Source organism: Ascaphus truei, chromosome 4 (assembly GCF_040206685.1).
Source record: "Ascaphus truei isolate aAscTru1 chromosome 4, aAscTru1.hap1, whole genome shotgun sequence".
NCBI classification, from domain to species: domain Eukaryota; kingdom Metazoa; phylum Chordata; class Amphibia; order Anura; family Ascaphidae; genus Ascaphus; species Ascaphus truei.
Window position 1 is genome coordinate 103762842 of NC_134486.1, and position 19683 is coordinate 103782524.

The window sequence follows — 19683 nt, forward strand, 5'->3', positions numbered from 1 at the left end:
TCCGACAGTGATACCTCTAATTGGTACCTGGGACAATACCTGAATAATTAAATTTGAGCTTCCTCTTGGGCCAAGAATAAATTGTAATCGTCAAAAAACAAACCATAAACCCAAGCAATTCAAATGACAATTATCCTAAATGAAAGTTATTATTTTGCTAATCCCAGGAACAGCTTGCAAAGGGAGATTTGGGTCTTTCTTTAATAATGTAAAGTTAATACGTAGTCCCCTTGTAATTATCTTTATCAGAAGGCCTTTGTTTAATCTGCATGTTTAGCAGAAAAGGACCAAATCAAAAAGAGATCTGCTTTAAAGCAGTGGATGTAAGCTGTTTGTAAATCGTTTGCATAAACAGATGAAGCAGGGAATTGCAATCCAGGTGCAAGAACTGGAATCAGATAAACTGAGGCCTTTCTGACATGTATAAGGTTATACAACAAATTATTTCTATTTCTTTACATGGTGAGAACACATGGCATAGAGTTAGGGCTTTTGATCTGCAGCACTAATGATTTCATCAGGGGTGATTTCAGTGCAAGTACTGGAGGATGAGCTTAAAACGTCAACAGGTTTTTGTTGTAATGGCTAAAAACATCCATTATAGGCTATACCAACTCACACTACTCTATACATTTACACATATATGCATCTCGAACATATGTTTTAAACATGCAACTACTGTCAAACTTTAATAGAAACAACTAAAGGATTTATCTGAATAATGGGGGAAAAAACTAATAGATTGTCCAAGGCCATAATGAAATATGCTTCTCTAATCCGTTTGGTATGTTTCGTCCCCATCATTTCTTTTGGCAGCTATATTACTGGTTTTCTGATTATAATAATAATAATAATAATAGTAACCTTTTTGCTGCCAATGGGACCGGCAATGCAATATTGAAAACAATTATATTTGTTAAACTATTTAAATATATATATGTATATATAGATATAGATATATATATATATATATATATATATAATACACACACACACACACACACACACACACACACACACACACACACACACACACACAATTATAGTGGTAATGAAAGTATTGCAGATAGAATGGTACAAATAAAATAATATATCGATGAAGTGGACTGTATTATTTCCAAATGTTTGTGTGTTTTGTAGATTACCAGAAGAACACCGCACTGTTCTGAACTAGACTCCCTGTCAATATAGAGCCAAATGCAGTGTGTGTGGAGAGGCTGAGAGAGGTTGTAAGGGGAGTTAATTCACTCTTACTGGATTCCCTTTCCAAACTGAGCCAGGAAAAGTGACGCTGAGTAATCTTTTCAGAGAGATGTGTGTCTCTGCCAACTGGGATTGCCCACTTTGTGCTCAAAATGCCCGTGTCTGGTTTCACATTGGAAATATACCGCTGGCCACCAGCAGCAGAAGTGACAGTCACAGAGCAGGTCAGGTGTGCAGATTAGAGGCTGCACAGCCACATACAGAACCAAGTAAAAAATGGTGATCAAAGGTTGACAAGCTTCCCCCTGATGTTAAACCCCTTAAGTAAGGGGACTGTTACAGATTGCAAAACTTTGCTAAATGAAACTGCTGGGAGTCCTTTTCCAGCAAATATAAACTATAAACACTGTAAATAGGAAGGCATACTGAATGCACTTACATTGCACCCACTGCCTGACTACATGTGCCACGTTGTACAATGTTCAGTGCCGGCATAACCCGTATCTGTTAACTTTTATTTTGTCTGTGACTTTTATAAGTGCGTTGCATGTGTAGTCCCTTTCTTTACAGTGCACGCGATATACTGTATGCTGGATAAGGTAAACATAGTGCCCACGTCGCAAACATTTTATTATTTTATATATATATATATATATATATATATATATATATATATATATATATATATATATATATATATATATATATATATATATATATATAAAATCTATATATATATATATATAATATATAATATATATATAATATATATTCACACACACACACACACACACACACACACACACACACACACACACACACACACACACACACACACACACACACACACACACACACACACACACACACACACACACACACACACACACACACACTTTATTGTTCCCTCTGGTGGGATACAGTATGTTAGGACAGTCTGCATTATCATTGCCATTGAATCCTATGACATCTCTGTGATATTACGAATTATCACAGGATATCATGTGTTATCTGGGGGAACAGGAGGCGGTCTACATCTATGTCTGTCTGTCTATCTATCTATATTTCAGGCCCCTCTGAAAGTATACATACCGGACTAATCCCCTAATTTAGGAGAAATACAAATTCCTAACATGAAAAACATTATATTCAAATCTTGGAGTTTAATCTTACTGCCTACATCAAAATAATTAAACCACAGCCTCGGTATTAAAAGGGAGGTCTAGTTTTTATATATATAAAAGACCCGTTTGAAATACATGGAAGTTTGAGGGGCAAAGCATACAGAAAACTGTACATTTAAGAACCCTTCATTGAGGGATTATCATTTGGAAAAGGTTGAATTGGTAGCTCTGCTACAGTCCTAAAAAGAAATACCTACAATAATAGCATCCTAACACCTTTACTGTACATGTTAAAATACCTCACAAGGAGACACGTTTTAAAGTCAATCCTCCCTTCATATGAAGACAGGAGAGTTAGGGGTGGTGGAAGGTGTAACATATAAAAATAAGGGAGTTGAAGATCTTTTTTGGACAAAGTTAAACTAGATACTTTCCAGAATAACTACTTTCCCTTCCTGGGTTGCATACATGCCCCTCAATCCTCAGAAGGGCTACCCGTTCCCCCCCCCCTCCCCCCCCCCATTTTCCTGCTGGTGTTGGTAATATCAGCACCCCCTGTCGGGGTCTGGTAGTTATGTGTCAGAATCAATCAGGGAGGAATTAAAGGGAGTGGTTTTAACTCGCTGTGTTAGGTCACTCTATCCCATTCACTAATAGACAAAAGGTCTTCTCAGCAGATGTAAAGTTAAGTGAAATCTGTGGACAAAAAAAGAAAGAAAAAGAAATGACCACAGGGAGCAGGCCGAGGAGGGAGAGCGAAATAGGAGGTGGAGTGAGGATAGAGCCAGGGAATTTATCAGATTAAGGGGGGAAATTGGTGCCAATTAATCCTTTGGGATTGGGAGGGAGGTGGGACCCTCTCCCTGTACTGTGAGGGGCATGTCCAGGAGCTGATTGGAGCTGGGGAGCAACATAAAAAACCCCCACCCAGCCCTGACCTCTTCCATCCTCTACATCAGCTTGGGAGCCGCAATAAAGAGAAACTAAATTTAGTACCTAATCATGACCGGGCGAGACGACATTTCAGAGGGGAAATCAAAGGAGAAGATCCTTGCACCCAGTGCTGGAAACGGGAAATCGGGGAGGTTCCATGGACCTGCGGTGAGATCCAAAGGCTTTGCCATCACTGACCTGCTTGGTCTTGAAGCGGATTTGCAGCCCCCTGCAGTTTCGTTGCCCAGCTGTGATGGTCCAGGAGTCGGTCTTGGTGGGGTGTCCATGGCTAATGGCTCTCTCCCTCTGGGGTTGGGGTTTCTGTGTGGTTTTGCATCTCAGCAGCCCAATGGGACCACCTGTCTCCTTCCAACGCACATACCTTTCCTCCAGCCAAGGGCAGATCATCATCAGTACCTCCACAGCTCAGAGAAGCACAAGGAGAACATCTCTGGTAACTTGGAGCACTTTATATCACTTTTCCCTTCCCCTTGCCTTTATTATGCATAGTTCGAGATCGAATGAGAAGAGAAACATTTTCCACGCACTGATCCCTTTTTGGGTGTATATATGATGGCTTTGGAACAATATATAAATAATCAAGTGATAAATACTAGCTTACATATACATAGTGTTATAGAAGAAGTTTGCATTGCATAAAACAAAAATATTGCATGCAGAATACCTGCCCTCATTTACTAATTCCCACCTGGCCAGTACTGGAAGTCCTACATGCAGTAACACCACTATGAAGTCTCCTCCTTTTGCCATCACATGGTAGGATAGGACAGACCTCATGCAGGGACCTCATGCAACGTTACCCATTGTTATTCCAACACTTGCATTTGTAATGCTGATATAAATGAAGCATTTGTGTTTTTGAAGTCTTGCCAACACCTGTATATGTCTGTCATATACATAGTCATATTACATAGTACGGGATGTGATGCAGTTCATGTCACACTGGTCCGGCTGGTGGGTGATTCCAGGTTACAAGAAGACAGAAGGAGAAAGTGCAGGGAAGAGTAGGGAAACCCTTGTCTGTTCAGGATCAGTGAGCTGTCCAGGCTGCAGGACTCTTCTGTGGTGCTGAAGGAATGAGAGTAGGCGCACACACAGTAGATCTGTCTGGGATCTGCTTTTCCATGCTGCTATTTGGGCACATACCTTTTCCGGGTTTAAATGGCATAGCATGTGTTATACGTTTTTTTTTTTAATAAATACATTTCAGTGCCGCTCAGGCAATATTTACACAAATCTCCAAGCTGCAAAACTGAGACAACACCATTGCAAAAAAACAACACCCTACCCCAGTTAAAAGCAACGAGCTATTTTCCTTTGATTAATAGGGCGCAATCCTCTTGCACTTGTTTTGCCCCAGCTTTGCAGCCGGGAGACCTTAGTAAATAACTTCCATAATTTTTTTTTTGATCAGTCACTCTTTAATTCAATGTATTTTAATATATGGTCTGCATTTAGCTGGCAAGCTAACAACTATTTTGAAATACCATGCAAAAAACAAAACAAAAAACCTGATAGGCTATAAAGGTGTAATTTCTTATATTAACAGATGATGACAGCTTACTGGGAGATAAAAGCGACTTGAAGGCATCCAGCTCCCAGATTAAAAGAAAGAAAAGAAGGCACAGGTAACAGAGATATTGTTTGATAAATGTGGGCAGAAATCCCTGTTTACTAAGTATGTTTCTGCCATAGACACCTTCTGGCACTTTATGAGACACTATAGCTAATTCAAGTTAATGGGCGGCAGCGTCTTCCAATGCCACACAGTGTTTTTTTTTTGGCTGAAGTAAATAATGTTAAATTGTGTGAAAATATTTTTTTCATCTGATGAAAAAAAAGTGCCAAGGTAAGAAAATAATACACAGCTGATGTAATTTGCGGCGTGGCAGAAACTTGTGAAACGGGTTGTTACACTTACACTGGATACACTCATTATCTTTGCAAACTAATAATGATATGGAGTGTAGAAATATATATTTGAAATGTATTGATGAACATATGAGAAAGTATTATCGTGGACAACATTAAATGGGGATGTTAACTCTAAAACCGCATTCCTAAAAAAAAGCCCATAGTTTTTATATTTTTATTTAAAGAACAGAATGTTTTATTTTTATTATACTATATATTTTAACAGATTGTAAACAGTAATAACATATTCAAATGATATATTGCTTATATGATTTTACTCAAACTCAAAAAGGATTTTATAGTGCTATAATTACATGGTAAAAATGAATTACAGTTGAACATGTGTGCTTATTTCTGCAGGACTGTATTTACTGCTCATCAGCTGGAGGAATTAGAAAGAGCTTTCAACGAAGCACATTATCCTGATGTCTATGCCAGGGAAATGCTGGCTTTAAAGACAGAGCTACCTGAAGACAGAATACAGGTGAATTGCTTCTTCACATAAACAGACTGAGAAAAAATATCTATTGTGCAGAAATAAAACTGTGCATTATATGTGTGTAATTGCTGAAGTATGTGAATAAATGCAGTACATTACTGGTAAAGTATGATGTCTACATACTACGATTATACATGTTTATGTATTTTATAGTTTTGGGTTTCTGTAAAAAAAAAAAAAAACCATACCGTATGTTTTGCAATTATTACTTGGTAAAAAATAAATATTGTAGCTTGTGTAGAATTAAACACATATGGCAGTTTGGCTTCTGGGCTGATAAGCAATTGGTGTACAGTACATATAGAGATACTACAAGTCACAACATAAGATCATATCATAGTAAAGCGTTACATTTTAGAACATTGAATAGGTCCATGTACATTAACAGACACTTTGCTTGCAGTACTGAAGAGAGCAAATTATGTTATTAAATTAGTAAGATTCATTTATCAAGTCACCAGGAGAGTTACAGATGCTGAGATTATGCAATTTACACTAAATGCTCTTGGTAGCCACTTCTGTAGCACATTTGCACCAGGTGTAAGTGTTTTGCATTAATAAAGTGACAACACATTTGAAAAATGTGCAGCAAACTCCCTAGACCTGCCAGACATGCTACTTTGATAAATTACCCCTTTGGAATAAAAATAACCAAATGTTTGTAGTGCGAAGACCACTTTGATTGCCAAATAGAGATGTAATGAAGCAATAGTTACCATGCATGGAAATAAGGGTATGCAATAGTTAAAAACAACATAGAATGTGTTGAAATCTCTGTACAGACTAATATCTATATTGTACCATTGTGTTGGTCCAATAAAAAGTATCGAAAATGCATCAAAACTACAATTCTCCAAGACAAAAATGGTTACTAAATGCAGACATTACATTATTTAATTAGGGAAAAAAATATTATAAGAAATGTTGTTATATTTATTGTCTAACTGGAATCCCTTTAGTAAATCTAACTGTGGTTGTTATTTTGCCCTGCTCCAAAACGAATACGTTTATTTGGTAAATATCCTGTGGCAGTGTTGTACTGATACATACATTAGATTAAAGATAGATTTCATGTTTGTATGGAGAAATAAAGTATCTCACTTGTGCAAGAAAGTGTGCTTATCTGGAGAATGAGCATGCACATAGATTTACAGCAATTTTCACCAATTAATGTGGTATATTTCCATTTGCATGGCAAGAATTTTTCAGCGCTTGCGTTATTGTTTAAAGTACAAAGCTAGAGTCATTTACATACATTGCTTCAATAGAAAAACTAGGCACATTGCATTATTTTATCATAGTTTATGTCAACTTCAGATGTAGTGTTTGACATTGATTAAGTAACAAAACATGTCCAACCATAACTCAGAATATCACCGCGTTTCCATAGGATTCAATGGCAATATTGGCACAGGGTCTGTTATATAGCTTGGGTCTTATTCAAAAAAGATATGAGAAGTATCTTCTGAGCTGTTGTTGTATATGAAGTCATGTTTTCCTGTTACGCTGCACAGGTCTGGTTCCAGAACAGAAGAGCTAAGTGGAGGAAACGTGAAAAGTGTTGGGGTAGAAGCAGCGTGATGGCAGAATATGGACTTTATGGGGCTATGGTGAGGCACTCCATCCCACTGCCTGAGTCCATCATCAACTCAGCAAAAAATGGACTGGTTGGCTCCTGTGCTCCATGGCTTTTGGGTAAGGACATTCTACAGTATTATTTATTTATTTATAAAATATTTTACCAGGAAGTAATACATTGAGAGTTACCTCTCGTTTTCAAGTATGTACCATTCCCCTCCGCCTTAAAGCTGTTAGCAAATGTTGTTCTGTGCATCACACAGCAACACAAGCACATAGAGCATAAAATAAACACCAGTATGAGAGCAGAGCGAGTGTCAACGTCAATGCCTTCACTTTTTTAGTACTATGACAAAGTTGTATGCTCTGGTGCTCTAACTTGTAGCCTAGATTTATTGAGGCAACAGACTACCGAGTATGTGTATCAATGTCCTACTCAAAGACTGCCTAATATGGCATTATATTGACATCTAAGCAACCATGTACTATGTACACTAAAGTAATGTATACTGTGCTCCACCTGTATTAGAAAGCCATATAGCATGTACTTATAGGGAGCAACAGGAGCGGTTATAGGAAGAATCACTAGCAGCGCACAATATAATGGGATGTGTCGCATTAATCTATTTTCTTTATATGGGGGCAATGTATAAAGACTTGTGTTTTCAAACTGGACTGAAAGACTGCATTAGCGGCATATGTTGGTATGTCATTATCACGTACTGCCCATTATATTAGTATTTTATGGAGGGATCTTGTCTTAATAACACTTAATTTAAGAGATATGTAATACATATACTGTATTAATAACATACGGAAAATTCATTTTTATTTATTAACATTAATCAAATGTGCAGTTCTTTAAAAGAAATAATTGATGATTGCTGGGAGGTCAGTAGAATGACCATGTTCATACATACAGTATGGATGCACTAAGACATGTTTGGCTCTACTTCCTTGTCATGCATTTTTGACACATTTATGGTGCACACAAATGGAGCTTACTTGTAGTTTAATATAACATGTGTATGCCACAGACAACATCCAAACTCTTCCTCTAACTCCCCCCAGCATCATCTTTTTCTTTAGCAAAAAGACGTTGACGCACAGTCACCACACAACACACAACATTGTGTTTATACCTTGACGCACGAAGACTAACGTGCTATTCTTCTGTGCATCTTTTTTTTAAATGACAAAATCACTCATAGCGATACTTTTTACATAGTCCCGTATGTGTCTTGTTAATGTAAACATCTAATGTCAAAGGTTTCACACTGGATGATCTGGAAACGCTTTCTCCAATAGAAACAGACATTGTATAATTGATTCACTGTTAGCCCCTGTGCAGGTAGGAGAACCTGCAACATACTGCAACTCCGGTGCAGCAAACAGGGGCTCATTAACTTTGCAGGCTGGTAATAGCATCACATTTATTCATAGATTCCAATATTATAATCCTCATGGGTGATATTTAAAAGTGAACATAAGATGCAGCACCCCAGTCTTGAGTAATAATAGAACATCTTATTTATTCAACGTTCTAGTGTTCTGTCACACCTTCATCAGGAGGCCAGGACATCTTAATGTGTACTGCATATTATGTACACTACAGTAGTTATGGTTTACAGCAACTGGTGATGGTAGCACCCAGCAAAAAAAACACAGCATAGGCATGATGGGGCTTAATAGATAAGGTGTGCATTTCCTGCATCTGGAGTGTGATGTGTAAAAGTGTTACAGCACTATTATAGGTGCTATAGAAGTGTACTGCCTCTTTGTTATATAGAGCTGATGTTTGATGTGTACTTTATATGAGTGTGGTGCTATGTAGCTTCAATACACCGGTCATTAAGGAACATTAAGCATGTGTTATTGCAACTTTATTCATCTAAATTCGATACATATTATTGACACAAATTTAAATGTCCCAAGTGTCATTTCGGCTGATGTGCCACTAATGGGACTATGGGAAGTTGCCTACTTTGTATGAATTCAATTTGAATACATACAGTCTTTTCTAGATTACCATGGTAGTACCTTTTGTTGGGTATAATTATTTATTATTATAAATTACAAGTACCCTCAAATACAAATCCGGTCCCCTTTTTAATTGTACAGGATGTGTGCGCTGATAGATTGCAAAACAATAAGTATACTGTAGTTATAAGAGAGAACATGGCTTGTTAGACACTCACTAAATCACTCACACGTCAAGCAGATGACTGCAGAATCCCCCCCTTTATAAAATAAATAAGGAAAATAGTACTTTGAAAGCCTTCAAAAGTTGTAAAAAAAAGTTAGATCAATATATAACATATTTTGTATATCACAGAATTCACCTTTTACAGTATATACATTGTAAAGTGCCATTTATAGCAGAAGCAGGCATCATATGCAGTGATGTATGAATATACCTGTTTATATGCCTTCTTTGTTCACAGGGATGCACAAAAAGTCTGTAGACATCCCCAGGAAGATGGAAATTGATGACATGGTGACCGATAGTTACAGGGGGGATCATCACAATGACAGATTGATAACCAAGCAGACAGGAGCACAGAAAAGCACACAGGACAAGAGCAATGCAATGGACACTTCAGAAGAGAGAGCCATTGATCTCTCAAGCAATGCAAAACAAGAGAACAAATGCTCCATGCGGCAATGTCCCGTCAGAGACAGCCAGACCGACCTTACTGACATTGAGCACTAAAAGGGGTACTATTTAGGGCAGTCGCCATGCACAGATCAAGGTAGGGGGAGGAATCAAACGAGAGGGCCATGCCACTGATATGATACAATGAACAATCATGGACACTAATTATTGTAGAAATATTTGAATAAGCATTTTCCGAAGATTTTTTTAAAAGGCATTTTGATTTCCTAGTTTCTTTCATACTATGAGATTTGTAAGGCGTTCCCAAGGTCAGAGTGGACGCTGTTACTGCTATCAACTAGTAGTGCTTTGATTATTTAGAGTAAATGAAATAGCAATAGCTAATCCATGATACTATTTAATGTTTCTTCTCCTTTGAAGAAGTGGAGGACGTTTGTGGGATCATCGTAAAATTGGCCCAGGTGTAGGGTAAATCTACTACATTTTAATTGCACTATTACACCAGTACAAAGAAGATTGAATAATGAATGGTGGTATTAGATATGAAAATACCCCTATTCTTTTTAAAACTAGGCAACTGGGACGAAACCACAGTAACATTTGAATCCAACATTAAAGCAGCAGCCTGAACTGGAAGCTATGGCCAGCGACCTCCAGGGACCCCCGATCCCAGAATTAACTCGTTATGTAAGAATACTATACCTGCGGACACAATATAGCCCCGGGGTCTCCCTCCAGGGGGCAATACAAAGCAGCAGCTGATGTGGTGCTAGTTTCCTGGAGAGAAACCCCTATGCAGCCTGCTTTTCTTATACTCATTAACATGCACTTAACTGTAGACCATGTGTTTTGGGAATGATCCCCCCAAAACTGTATTCATTACTATGAAGGGATCATAAATCTTCCAGCTCAGTGACAAAGTGTACACAACTGCATGTAAAAAAAAGCCTCGAAAACATTGGCAGATTTTCTCAGTTCAGTTCAAGACATAGCACATGCTAAATACATACTTTTGCTTTCTAACATTTTTTTCTTGCAATTGATAAATAAATCCCCACCGTGTTAGGATTAAAATTGTTCCAAAAAGTTCTGATAATTTATCCAAGTCTTTTGACATTTGCATTCTTGGAGAAATATAACATTGGTTTTTGTGCTTGTTTGGAAGTAGCCAGATGACATCTTTGAATATCCTCCAATCCGCGTTGTTCCGAAATAATTCCTTCCCATACATATTTACCATCACGTTCCCATATAGTCCAGAATAATGTGTGGTATAAAAGTGAAATATTATGGGCTCTCTTGATATAACACACGGGTGGTTATTTATTAACAAAAGAAAAAGCTCTCATGGTAATTCACGTTTGTCTTGGTTTTAAGAAGACTTGATTGACAATCCTTATTGTGAATGAGAAGTTTGCTCTGCTGTGTAGCTCACCCAATACAGTACCTGGCAGTTAAAGGCAGTCAGTACAGTGTTTACAAAAACACACCTTTATCCATATTTACTACAAATTATTCTTACTTGCTGTATTGGGTACATTTGCATAAAACACCCAGGCACAGAGAAAGTTATGGCGAGTAAAAAAAGTGACATAATCCTTCCACCGCACAGTGTACAGCAAATAAAAATACCACTTGTGAGCACATTCACAAGTCTCAGACAGGTCTGCAGCCCTGCCTTCCTACCATTATCACCTAGCACACAGTGCTCCCACTGCAGCAAGGGATTCTGGGTAATGACATGCAAATGAGAACACAGTGCGTCACTTTTTGCTTCTTGTCCATTTTAACACGGAGCCCTATAAGCACATGTCTGCCGCATTACACAGCTTTTTGATTACAACACCCCCTTTTATCTATTTGTATTAAGTACATACAATTGGTGCTGCTTCTTTGCCCCAAATTCCCAGCTGCCAGACCCACTAAATCTGGGCCAAAAAAAAACTCCAGTAAATCACACTAGGAAAACGTCAGCAGAACTTCAAGCTTGCACCAGTTTGTAATGTTTGTACTGTATATGATCCACATCCCATTTTTGTCAGCTCTCCAAATGCAGCCACCGGCGCTACACAACCGCCTCGATGCAACATTGCTGCACAGAAACAGCCCCAGACTCAAGGTATCAATGGAATAATAAAAAATAAAAAAATTGCCATCGTTTAACCCTTTCACTGCCCAAGGTGCCTACAACCCAGATAGGCGCCATTATGTCCCACTAGTATTTCAACCAAGAGACTTTGATAAATGACCACGTCGACTTTTGCTGGAAAAAAAAAAAACTGCTAAACTTTGACAGATTTTTTTTATATGTTGGGTAGGGGGAGAATGGGAGTATTTCCTTTTGGGTAATTCTGGCACAGAAATGTAAGCCAAAAAAAAAAGAAGATGTAAGAAATGGCATATTTTCCTTTAGAAATCTGGCGCAGTTTTCAGATTTGATCCATTCTAGCTCTACCTGCTGCTGGTAGAGTTGCAGTAAATATATAGTGATATATATATATATATATATATATATATATATATATATATATATATATATAGCAACTGTAAATATTACTGTATTCTCATTTGCGTGTCTTAGACAGGTCTGCAACCCTGTCTTTCCCCATTATCGCCCAGCACACAGCGTTTCCACTGCAGCAAGGGATTCTGGGAAATGACATGCAAATGAGCACACAGTGCCACCTTTTGTCGCAAGCTCGTAAAACATATATATATATATATATATATATATATATATATATATATATATATATATATATACAGTGTTCGACAAACCTATACATTTGCACGCCCCGGGCGAGTGGATTTAACATCGTGGCGAGCTCCTATTGGCCCAAGCAGCACACGTGTGGTACTAGGTGGCGAGTAGATTTTTTTGTTCGGCGAGTAGATTTTTTTGGCGATTTGTCGACCACTGTATATATATATATATATATATATATATATATATATATATATATTTGTAACACATTTACGTAATCATTGGGTGTCCCATACTATTACACACCAGCTATGCATAGCATAACATACATGATGTTCACACATTAATGGGAGACATGATCTTTTTAAGAAAAAGTGTTCTATATTTTGTACAGAAACAATAGGAAACGTTTTGTAACTATCTTGATTGTCTGTAAAACAGTGTTGTTATTTTGGCCTTGTTTCTCAGCCTTTTACTATTTATGTCTTGAAGCACTTTGGTAGTCTGATTTCCCCCCGGACCTCTGGTTGCTATATTTCATTATATATTTATTATGCATAAATCAATAAAAGTTTTCTGTATGTTTCCTCTCTGTAAGTTGGACTCTGCTCAGATGCTGAATCTAATGCCTCACAATTTAGCTGAAATAATACAACGTTTGGGGAATCCTGCTCATGGGATGTGAATTGAACCACTTTCATCATTGACTTCTGCAGGAATCGTTTGGTGTGATTATCACGATGACCATAAACTAGTTGACCATATTATTACCATTGTGCAGTACTTCTGTTTCCGAGTATACAGCCACTTAATGCAGGGGTGCTCAACGCCAGTGCTCAAGCCCCCCCACCCCCCAATGGGTCAGGTTTGCAGGATATCCCTGCTTCAGCACAGGTGGTCTAATCAGTCTCTGCTTCAGCACAGCTGGCTCAATCAGGGGCTCAGACTATGACTGAGCCTCTGATTGAGCCACCTGTGCTGAAGCTGGGATATCCTAAAAACCTCACCTGTTGGAGGGGGACTTGAGAAATGGAGTTGAGCACCACTGACTTAATGTATAGTATAAAAGTCCATGGCAATGCAAATGTAATACATGGATAGGGACACAATATTCAAAAAGAAGATTATAAGAGGAGGGAATTCCTGCCTCAACAACGTGATGCATACAGACGTTGAATATTAAAAAGGAAACGATACAATGGGATGTCACCATATAGTAGAACAAATTCATGGATAACATCCAGCCTGGATTAATTTATTGGTCACGTTACAAAGCATCTAGAAAAAAAGGTTTTAAGCAGAAACTGGGGATCAAAGCATATTACAGCTGGTACTGGTCAAAGTGACCACGTTGATCAAATAATGGAAGCAGTGTGGGGGACAAATAGAGACTGTGGGTTTCTCATAGCGCAAAAGTGATAGGAAGATACAAAGGCCCACTGGTTAGTTAATATGGCCAAAGGTGCGCAGCTAATTGAGGTTTCCTTCGGTGGAAAGATTTAGCTATGGCGAGTGATGGGGTGTGTAGTGGGAGTGGAGATACCAGTGAGTATGGTAGCTAGTCATAGTGCCCCTAGGTGTGAGATAATTTGGGTATGATGAGGAACAAGGGCACGAGGTCAACAGAGGGTCAATGGTAGCACCACAATGGTGTTTTTAATTGGAAGTGTCTGAATAGTGGTGATCATCATTGCTGGCCAAGTTGGGTTATTATGCCAATCCTTATGACCTCTGTGTGAGTTTGTGCAGTATGGTTTAGTCTAGTCCATGATGAATTAGCTGGATGAGAGAGAACTGATATTCTCAATCTGCAATCTTTACCTATACTGGTTGTCCCACCCCCCAACAAAAAGTCCACTACAGCACCACTCATACTGTTATTAGACTTCTTGGCTTGTTCCCCAGCATAATCTGTGTTTAGTGATTTTACTATTTTAAGGGCAAATTATTGTTTATCTTCAATAAATGTTAACACTTGGATACCTATGGACATATACCCTAGTCCTAAAAAAAGAAATGTCCTTAATTTCGGTCAGTGTCATCTACCTCTTTAATGGGATTGACGGAAAACAGCAGAAGCCATGGAGTTTAGAATTAACATTGAAATGATTAACAACAGACTACACCGATGGTGCTAATACAATGTAACCCGGTTTACTAGGGCCGTGGCAACAATATCAATTTGTTACAGCCAGTTAAGAAGCAGCCGCTGAGGCTGTACTGCACAGCGACGCAAAGCCAGTCACTGCACTTCTTTAGTCAAATAAAATCGAATGTATTACATTGAGAAAATATTACAAGCTACAAAAAAAGGTGACATTTCGGGCAGCAAGCCCTGCTTGTAATTCATTTTTGCCGGCTGATTTTGTGGGTTTCATTAGGCCTCGTTTATAGTGCATGCTCGCGCACACAACCACATGATGTCACACGTTGCGCGTGAAACCTGCACTGCAGCCAGGAGGCATCGGGAGGCGACAGGGAGGTGTGACCATTATGTCACATGTGCGGTTTGCCGTCATTGGCTGAATCGCTCATGTGACACGGCCGCTGCGTGGCTAAATCCAAATGTAAAATCTTCTTGAGAAACGCTCACGCGGCCGCTCTGCAGCGCTCGCACCACGCATGAACTATGTGCAGCTGCATTGAATTACATTGATTTGTTCCGGCGGCACGTGGCATCGCGCACACGCAGGCCGCGAGTATAATCATGGCCTTACACTCCATGCGCCTGCGCGAGTGTACGCTGGAATCTGCGGTGAGGCTTCCTGCCATAGTGAAATATGGACTACAGTATATCTGAGAGGATACAATAGGTATACGTAGAAAGCAGAAGGGACAGAGGCTTCCTAAATAAATACATCTTTTTAGCTGTCAGAGGGGCTACCGTCCCATTGTGACACACCAACAGTGGTAAAAATTGGAACGGTAAGCGAGTAAATACAAAAAGCAGTGATACTTTTTACTCCCTATTCTATCAATGATGCAAACAAGAACAAGAGGTGAAAGAACTTCAGTGCTTCAGTCTGCAGTTGGCTCTTCCTCTGCTTTTAATTGGTGTTTTTATACCGATGTCTGGTCCTTATTCAATATTATTACATATGCTCAAAATGACTTTTTTTCAATGAAAATTGAAGTAGGTCAGTTTTTAAAAGGTGATACAAAGCCTGAACCCTTTTGTTTTGTAATGTGTTGCAGGCCCCACTGGCAGATCAAGTGTTAATGCAGTCTAAAGCAATAGGATTAACCATTAAATATGGTGCATACTGTGAAATCATCTCTGACATGAGCAGAAAAACATGTCCATGTGAAATATGTTACAAAGTGCCTTGTTATCCTGAAGAAAGAGAAGCATAATTAGACTGACAGTACAATACAGCAGCCATGAAACGAATCCAACAGTGTCTGCTGGCCAATTCCTAACTGAATGAAGGACAAAAGGTTTATTAATTGAAATCTGGGTAATTCCCTTTTGGAATGATTTCTAAAACAGGTCAACACATGGACCAGCACAAGGACCAAATTGTGTGACCCACCTGCCACTGGATTTCTTTACTGGGACTTCGCAAAACCACAATTAAAAAAAGAGGAAGCACTCAAACGAAATAAAATAGCAAAATCACAACAAATGTATGAATCAGGTGCAAACAATGTCTAAATTGGGATGGTGACGCAACCTGCCAAAGATAATCTACAGACAACTCACCCTCAAATGAGGTTAGACAAAAACACACTGCACTCTAGAAAGACAAATACATATTAAAAAACCCTGAATGTTTCAATGTGCAAAAAATACATTACATATACAAAATAACATACACAAAATACAGACCAGAGAGCGGGAAACCCTTATCCTCAACTACGTAATGTTTAGGGACTGACCCCTTAGTCAGGCTCAGTCTCACAATAAACATGATGGATAATTGTCTGGGGCTGCATTGTGTTTCTTATAACATAGTGGCTCTATTTACTAGGCAGTGCTATTTCATAAGACCGCTTCCAGCACAGATGAGTAAGTCCTTTAAGGCCTTTTCAAGTCAATGGAATGGAGGGTGTTTAGGGACATAGCACTGTTTAGTATTTATGGATCCGTATGTAATGTATCACTGGCATCCCAAACAGTGAAGTATATAATATTTTGGTTGGGAGCATATATAAATCATAGCTGTTTTTGTGGGAGGAACTTACAATAACTGCGCTCTGATACCTTCTCTTAGAGATCAGCAAGAAAGTCTATATTGTAATTAGAAAGATGATGAATCGTGGCGGTGGGACTAGTACCTGGAGTTGGATACATGTTTATTTTGGCGGTGGGACTAGTACCTGGGATTGGATACATGTTTATTCTGGCGGTGGGATTAGTACCTGGAGTTGGATACATGTTTATTCTGGCGATGGGACTAGTACCTGGAATTGGAAACATGTTTATTCTGGCGGTGGGACTAGTACCTCGAGTTGGATACATGTTTATTCTGGCGGTGGGACTAGTACCTGGAGCTGGATACATGTTTATTCTGGAGGTGGGACAAGTACCTGGGATTGGATACATGTTTATTCTGGAGGTGGGACTAGTACCTGGAATTGGATACATGTTTATTCTGGCGGTGGGACTAGTACCTGGAGCTGGATACATGTTTATTCTGGCGGTGGGACTAGTAGCTGGAGTTGGATACATGTTTATTCTGGCGGTGGGACTAGTATCTGGGATTGGATACATGTTTATTCTGGAGGTGGGACTAGTACCTGGAGTTGGATACATGTTTATACGGAAGGTGGGACTAGTATCTGGAGTTGGATACATGTTTATTCTGGCGGTGGGACTAGTACCTGGGATTGGATGCATGTTTATACTGGAGGTGGGACTAGTACCTGGAGTTGGATACATGTTTATACTGGAGGTGGGACTAGTACCTGGAGTTGGATACATGTTTATACTGGAGGTGGGACTAGTACCTGGAGTTGGATACATGTTTATTCTGGCGGTGGGACTAGTACCTGGAATTGGATACATGTTAATTCTGGCGGTGGGACTAGTACCTGGAGTTGGATACATGTTTATTCTGGCGGTGGGACTAGTACCTGATATTGGATACATGTTAATTCTGGCGGTGAGACTAGTATCTGGAATTGGATACATGTTTATTCTGGCGGTGGGACTAGTACCTGGAGCTGGATACATGTATATTCTGGCGGTGGGACTAGTAACTGGAGTTGGATACATGTTTATTCTGGCGGTGGGACTAGTACCTGGAATTGGATACATGTTTATTCTGGCGGTGGGACTATTAACTGGAGTTGGATACATGTTTATTCTGGCGGTGGGACTAGTACCTGGAATTGGATACATGTTTATTCTGGCGGTGGGACTAGTACCTGGAATTGGATACATGTTTATGCTGGCGGTGGGACTAGTACCTGGAGCTGGATACATGTTTATTCTGGCGGTGGGACTAGTACCTGATATTGGATACATGTTAATTCTGGCGGTGAGACTAGTATCTGGAATTGGATACATGTTTATTCTGGCGGTGGGACTAGTACCTGGAATTGGATACATGTTTATTCTGGCGGTGGGACTATTAACTGGAGTTGGATACATGTTTATTCTGGCGGTGGGACTAGTACCTGGAATTGGATACATGTTTATTCTGGCGGTGGGACTTGTACCTGGAGTTGGATACATGTTTATTCTGGTGGTGGGACTAGTACCTGGAGTTGGATACATGTTTATTCTGGTGGTGGGACTAGTACCTGGGATTGGATACATGTTTATTCTGGAGGTGGGACTAGTACCTGGAGCTGGATACATGTTTATTCTGGCGGTGGGACTAGTACCTGGAATTGGATACATGTTTATTCTGGCGGTGGGACTTGTACCTGGAGTTGGATACATGTTTATTCTGGTGGTGGGACTAGTACCTGGAGTTGGATACATGTTTATTCTGGCGGTGGGACTAGTACCTGGAGCTGGATACATGTTTATTCTGGTGGTGAGACTAGTACCTGGGATTGGATACATGTTTATTCTGGCGGTGGGACTAGTACCTGGGATTGGATACATGTTTATGCTGGCGGTGGGACTAGTACCTGGAATTGGATACATGTTTATTCTGGCGGTGGGACTAGTACCTGGAGCTGGATACATGTTTATTCTGGTGGTGAGACTAGTACCTGGGATTGGATACATGTTTATTCTGGCGGTGGGACTAGTACCTGGGATTGGATACATGTTTATTCTGGCGGTGGGACTAGTACCTGGGATTGGATACATGCTTATTCTGGCGGTGGGACTAGTACCTCGAGTTGGATACATGTTTATTCTGGCGGTGGGACTAGTACCTGGAGCTGGATACATGTTTGTTCTGGTGGTGAGACTAGTACCTGGAGTTGGATACATGTTTATTCTGGCGGTGGGACTAGTACCTGGAGTTGGATACATGTTTATTCTGGCGGTGGGACTAGTACCTGGTATTGGATACATGTTTATTCTGGCGGTGGGACTAGTACCTGGTATTGGATACATGTTTATTCTGGCGGTGGGACTAGTACCTGGAGCTGGATACATGTTTATTCTGGCGGTGGGACTAGTACCTGGAGTTGGATACATGTTTATTCTGGCGGTGGGACTAGTACATGGGATTGGATACATGTTTATTCTGGCGGTGGGACTAGTACCTGGTATTGGATACATGTTTATTCTGGCGGTGGGACTAGTACCTGGTATTGGATACATGTTTATTCTGGCGGTGGGACTAGTACCTGGAGCTGGATACATGTTTATTCTGGCGGTGGGACTAGTACCTGGGATTGGATACATGTTTATTCTGGCGGTGGGACTAGTACCTGGAGTTGGATACATGTTTATTCTGGCGGTGGGACTAGTACCTGGAGCTGGATACATGTTTATTCTGGCGGTGGGACTAGTACCTGGAGCTGGATACATGTTTATTCTGGCGGTGGGACTAGTACCTGGAATTGGATACATGTTTATTCTGGAGGTGGGACTAGTACCTGGAGTTGGATACATGTTTATTCTGGAGGTGGGACTAGTACCTGGAGTTGGATACATGTTTATTCTGGCGGTGGGACTAGT

The 19683-nt window shown here is 39.7% G+C and overlaps 1 protein-coding gene across 1 annotated transcript; it reads left to right on the forward strand.

The window, feature by feature from the left end:
• The first annotated feature begins 3095 nt into the window (after window positions 1–3095).
• On the forward strand, window positions 3096–11940 carry VSX1 (visual system homeobox 1). Its single transcript, XM_075596300.1, has 5 exons — window positions 3096–3714; window positions 4831–4909; window positions 5556–5679; window positions 7209–7389; window positions 9717–11940. The coding sequence occupies exons 1-5, from the start codon at window positions 3330–3332 to the stop codon at window positions 9983–9985; spliced, it is 1038 nt and encodes a 345-aa protein (XP_075452415.1). The 5' UTR covers window positions 3096–3329; the 3' UTR covers window positions 9986–11940.
• The last annotated feature ends 7743 nt before the right edge of the window (window positions 11941–19683 follow it).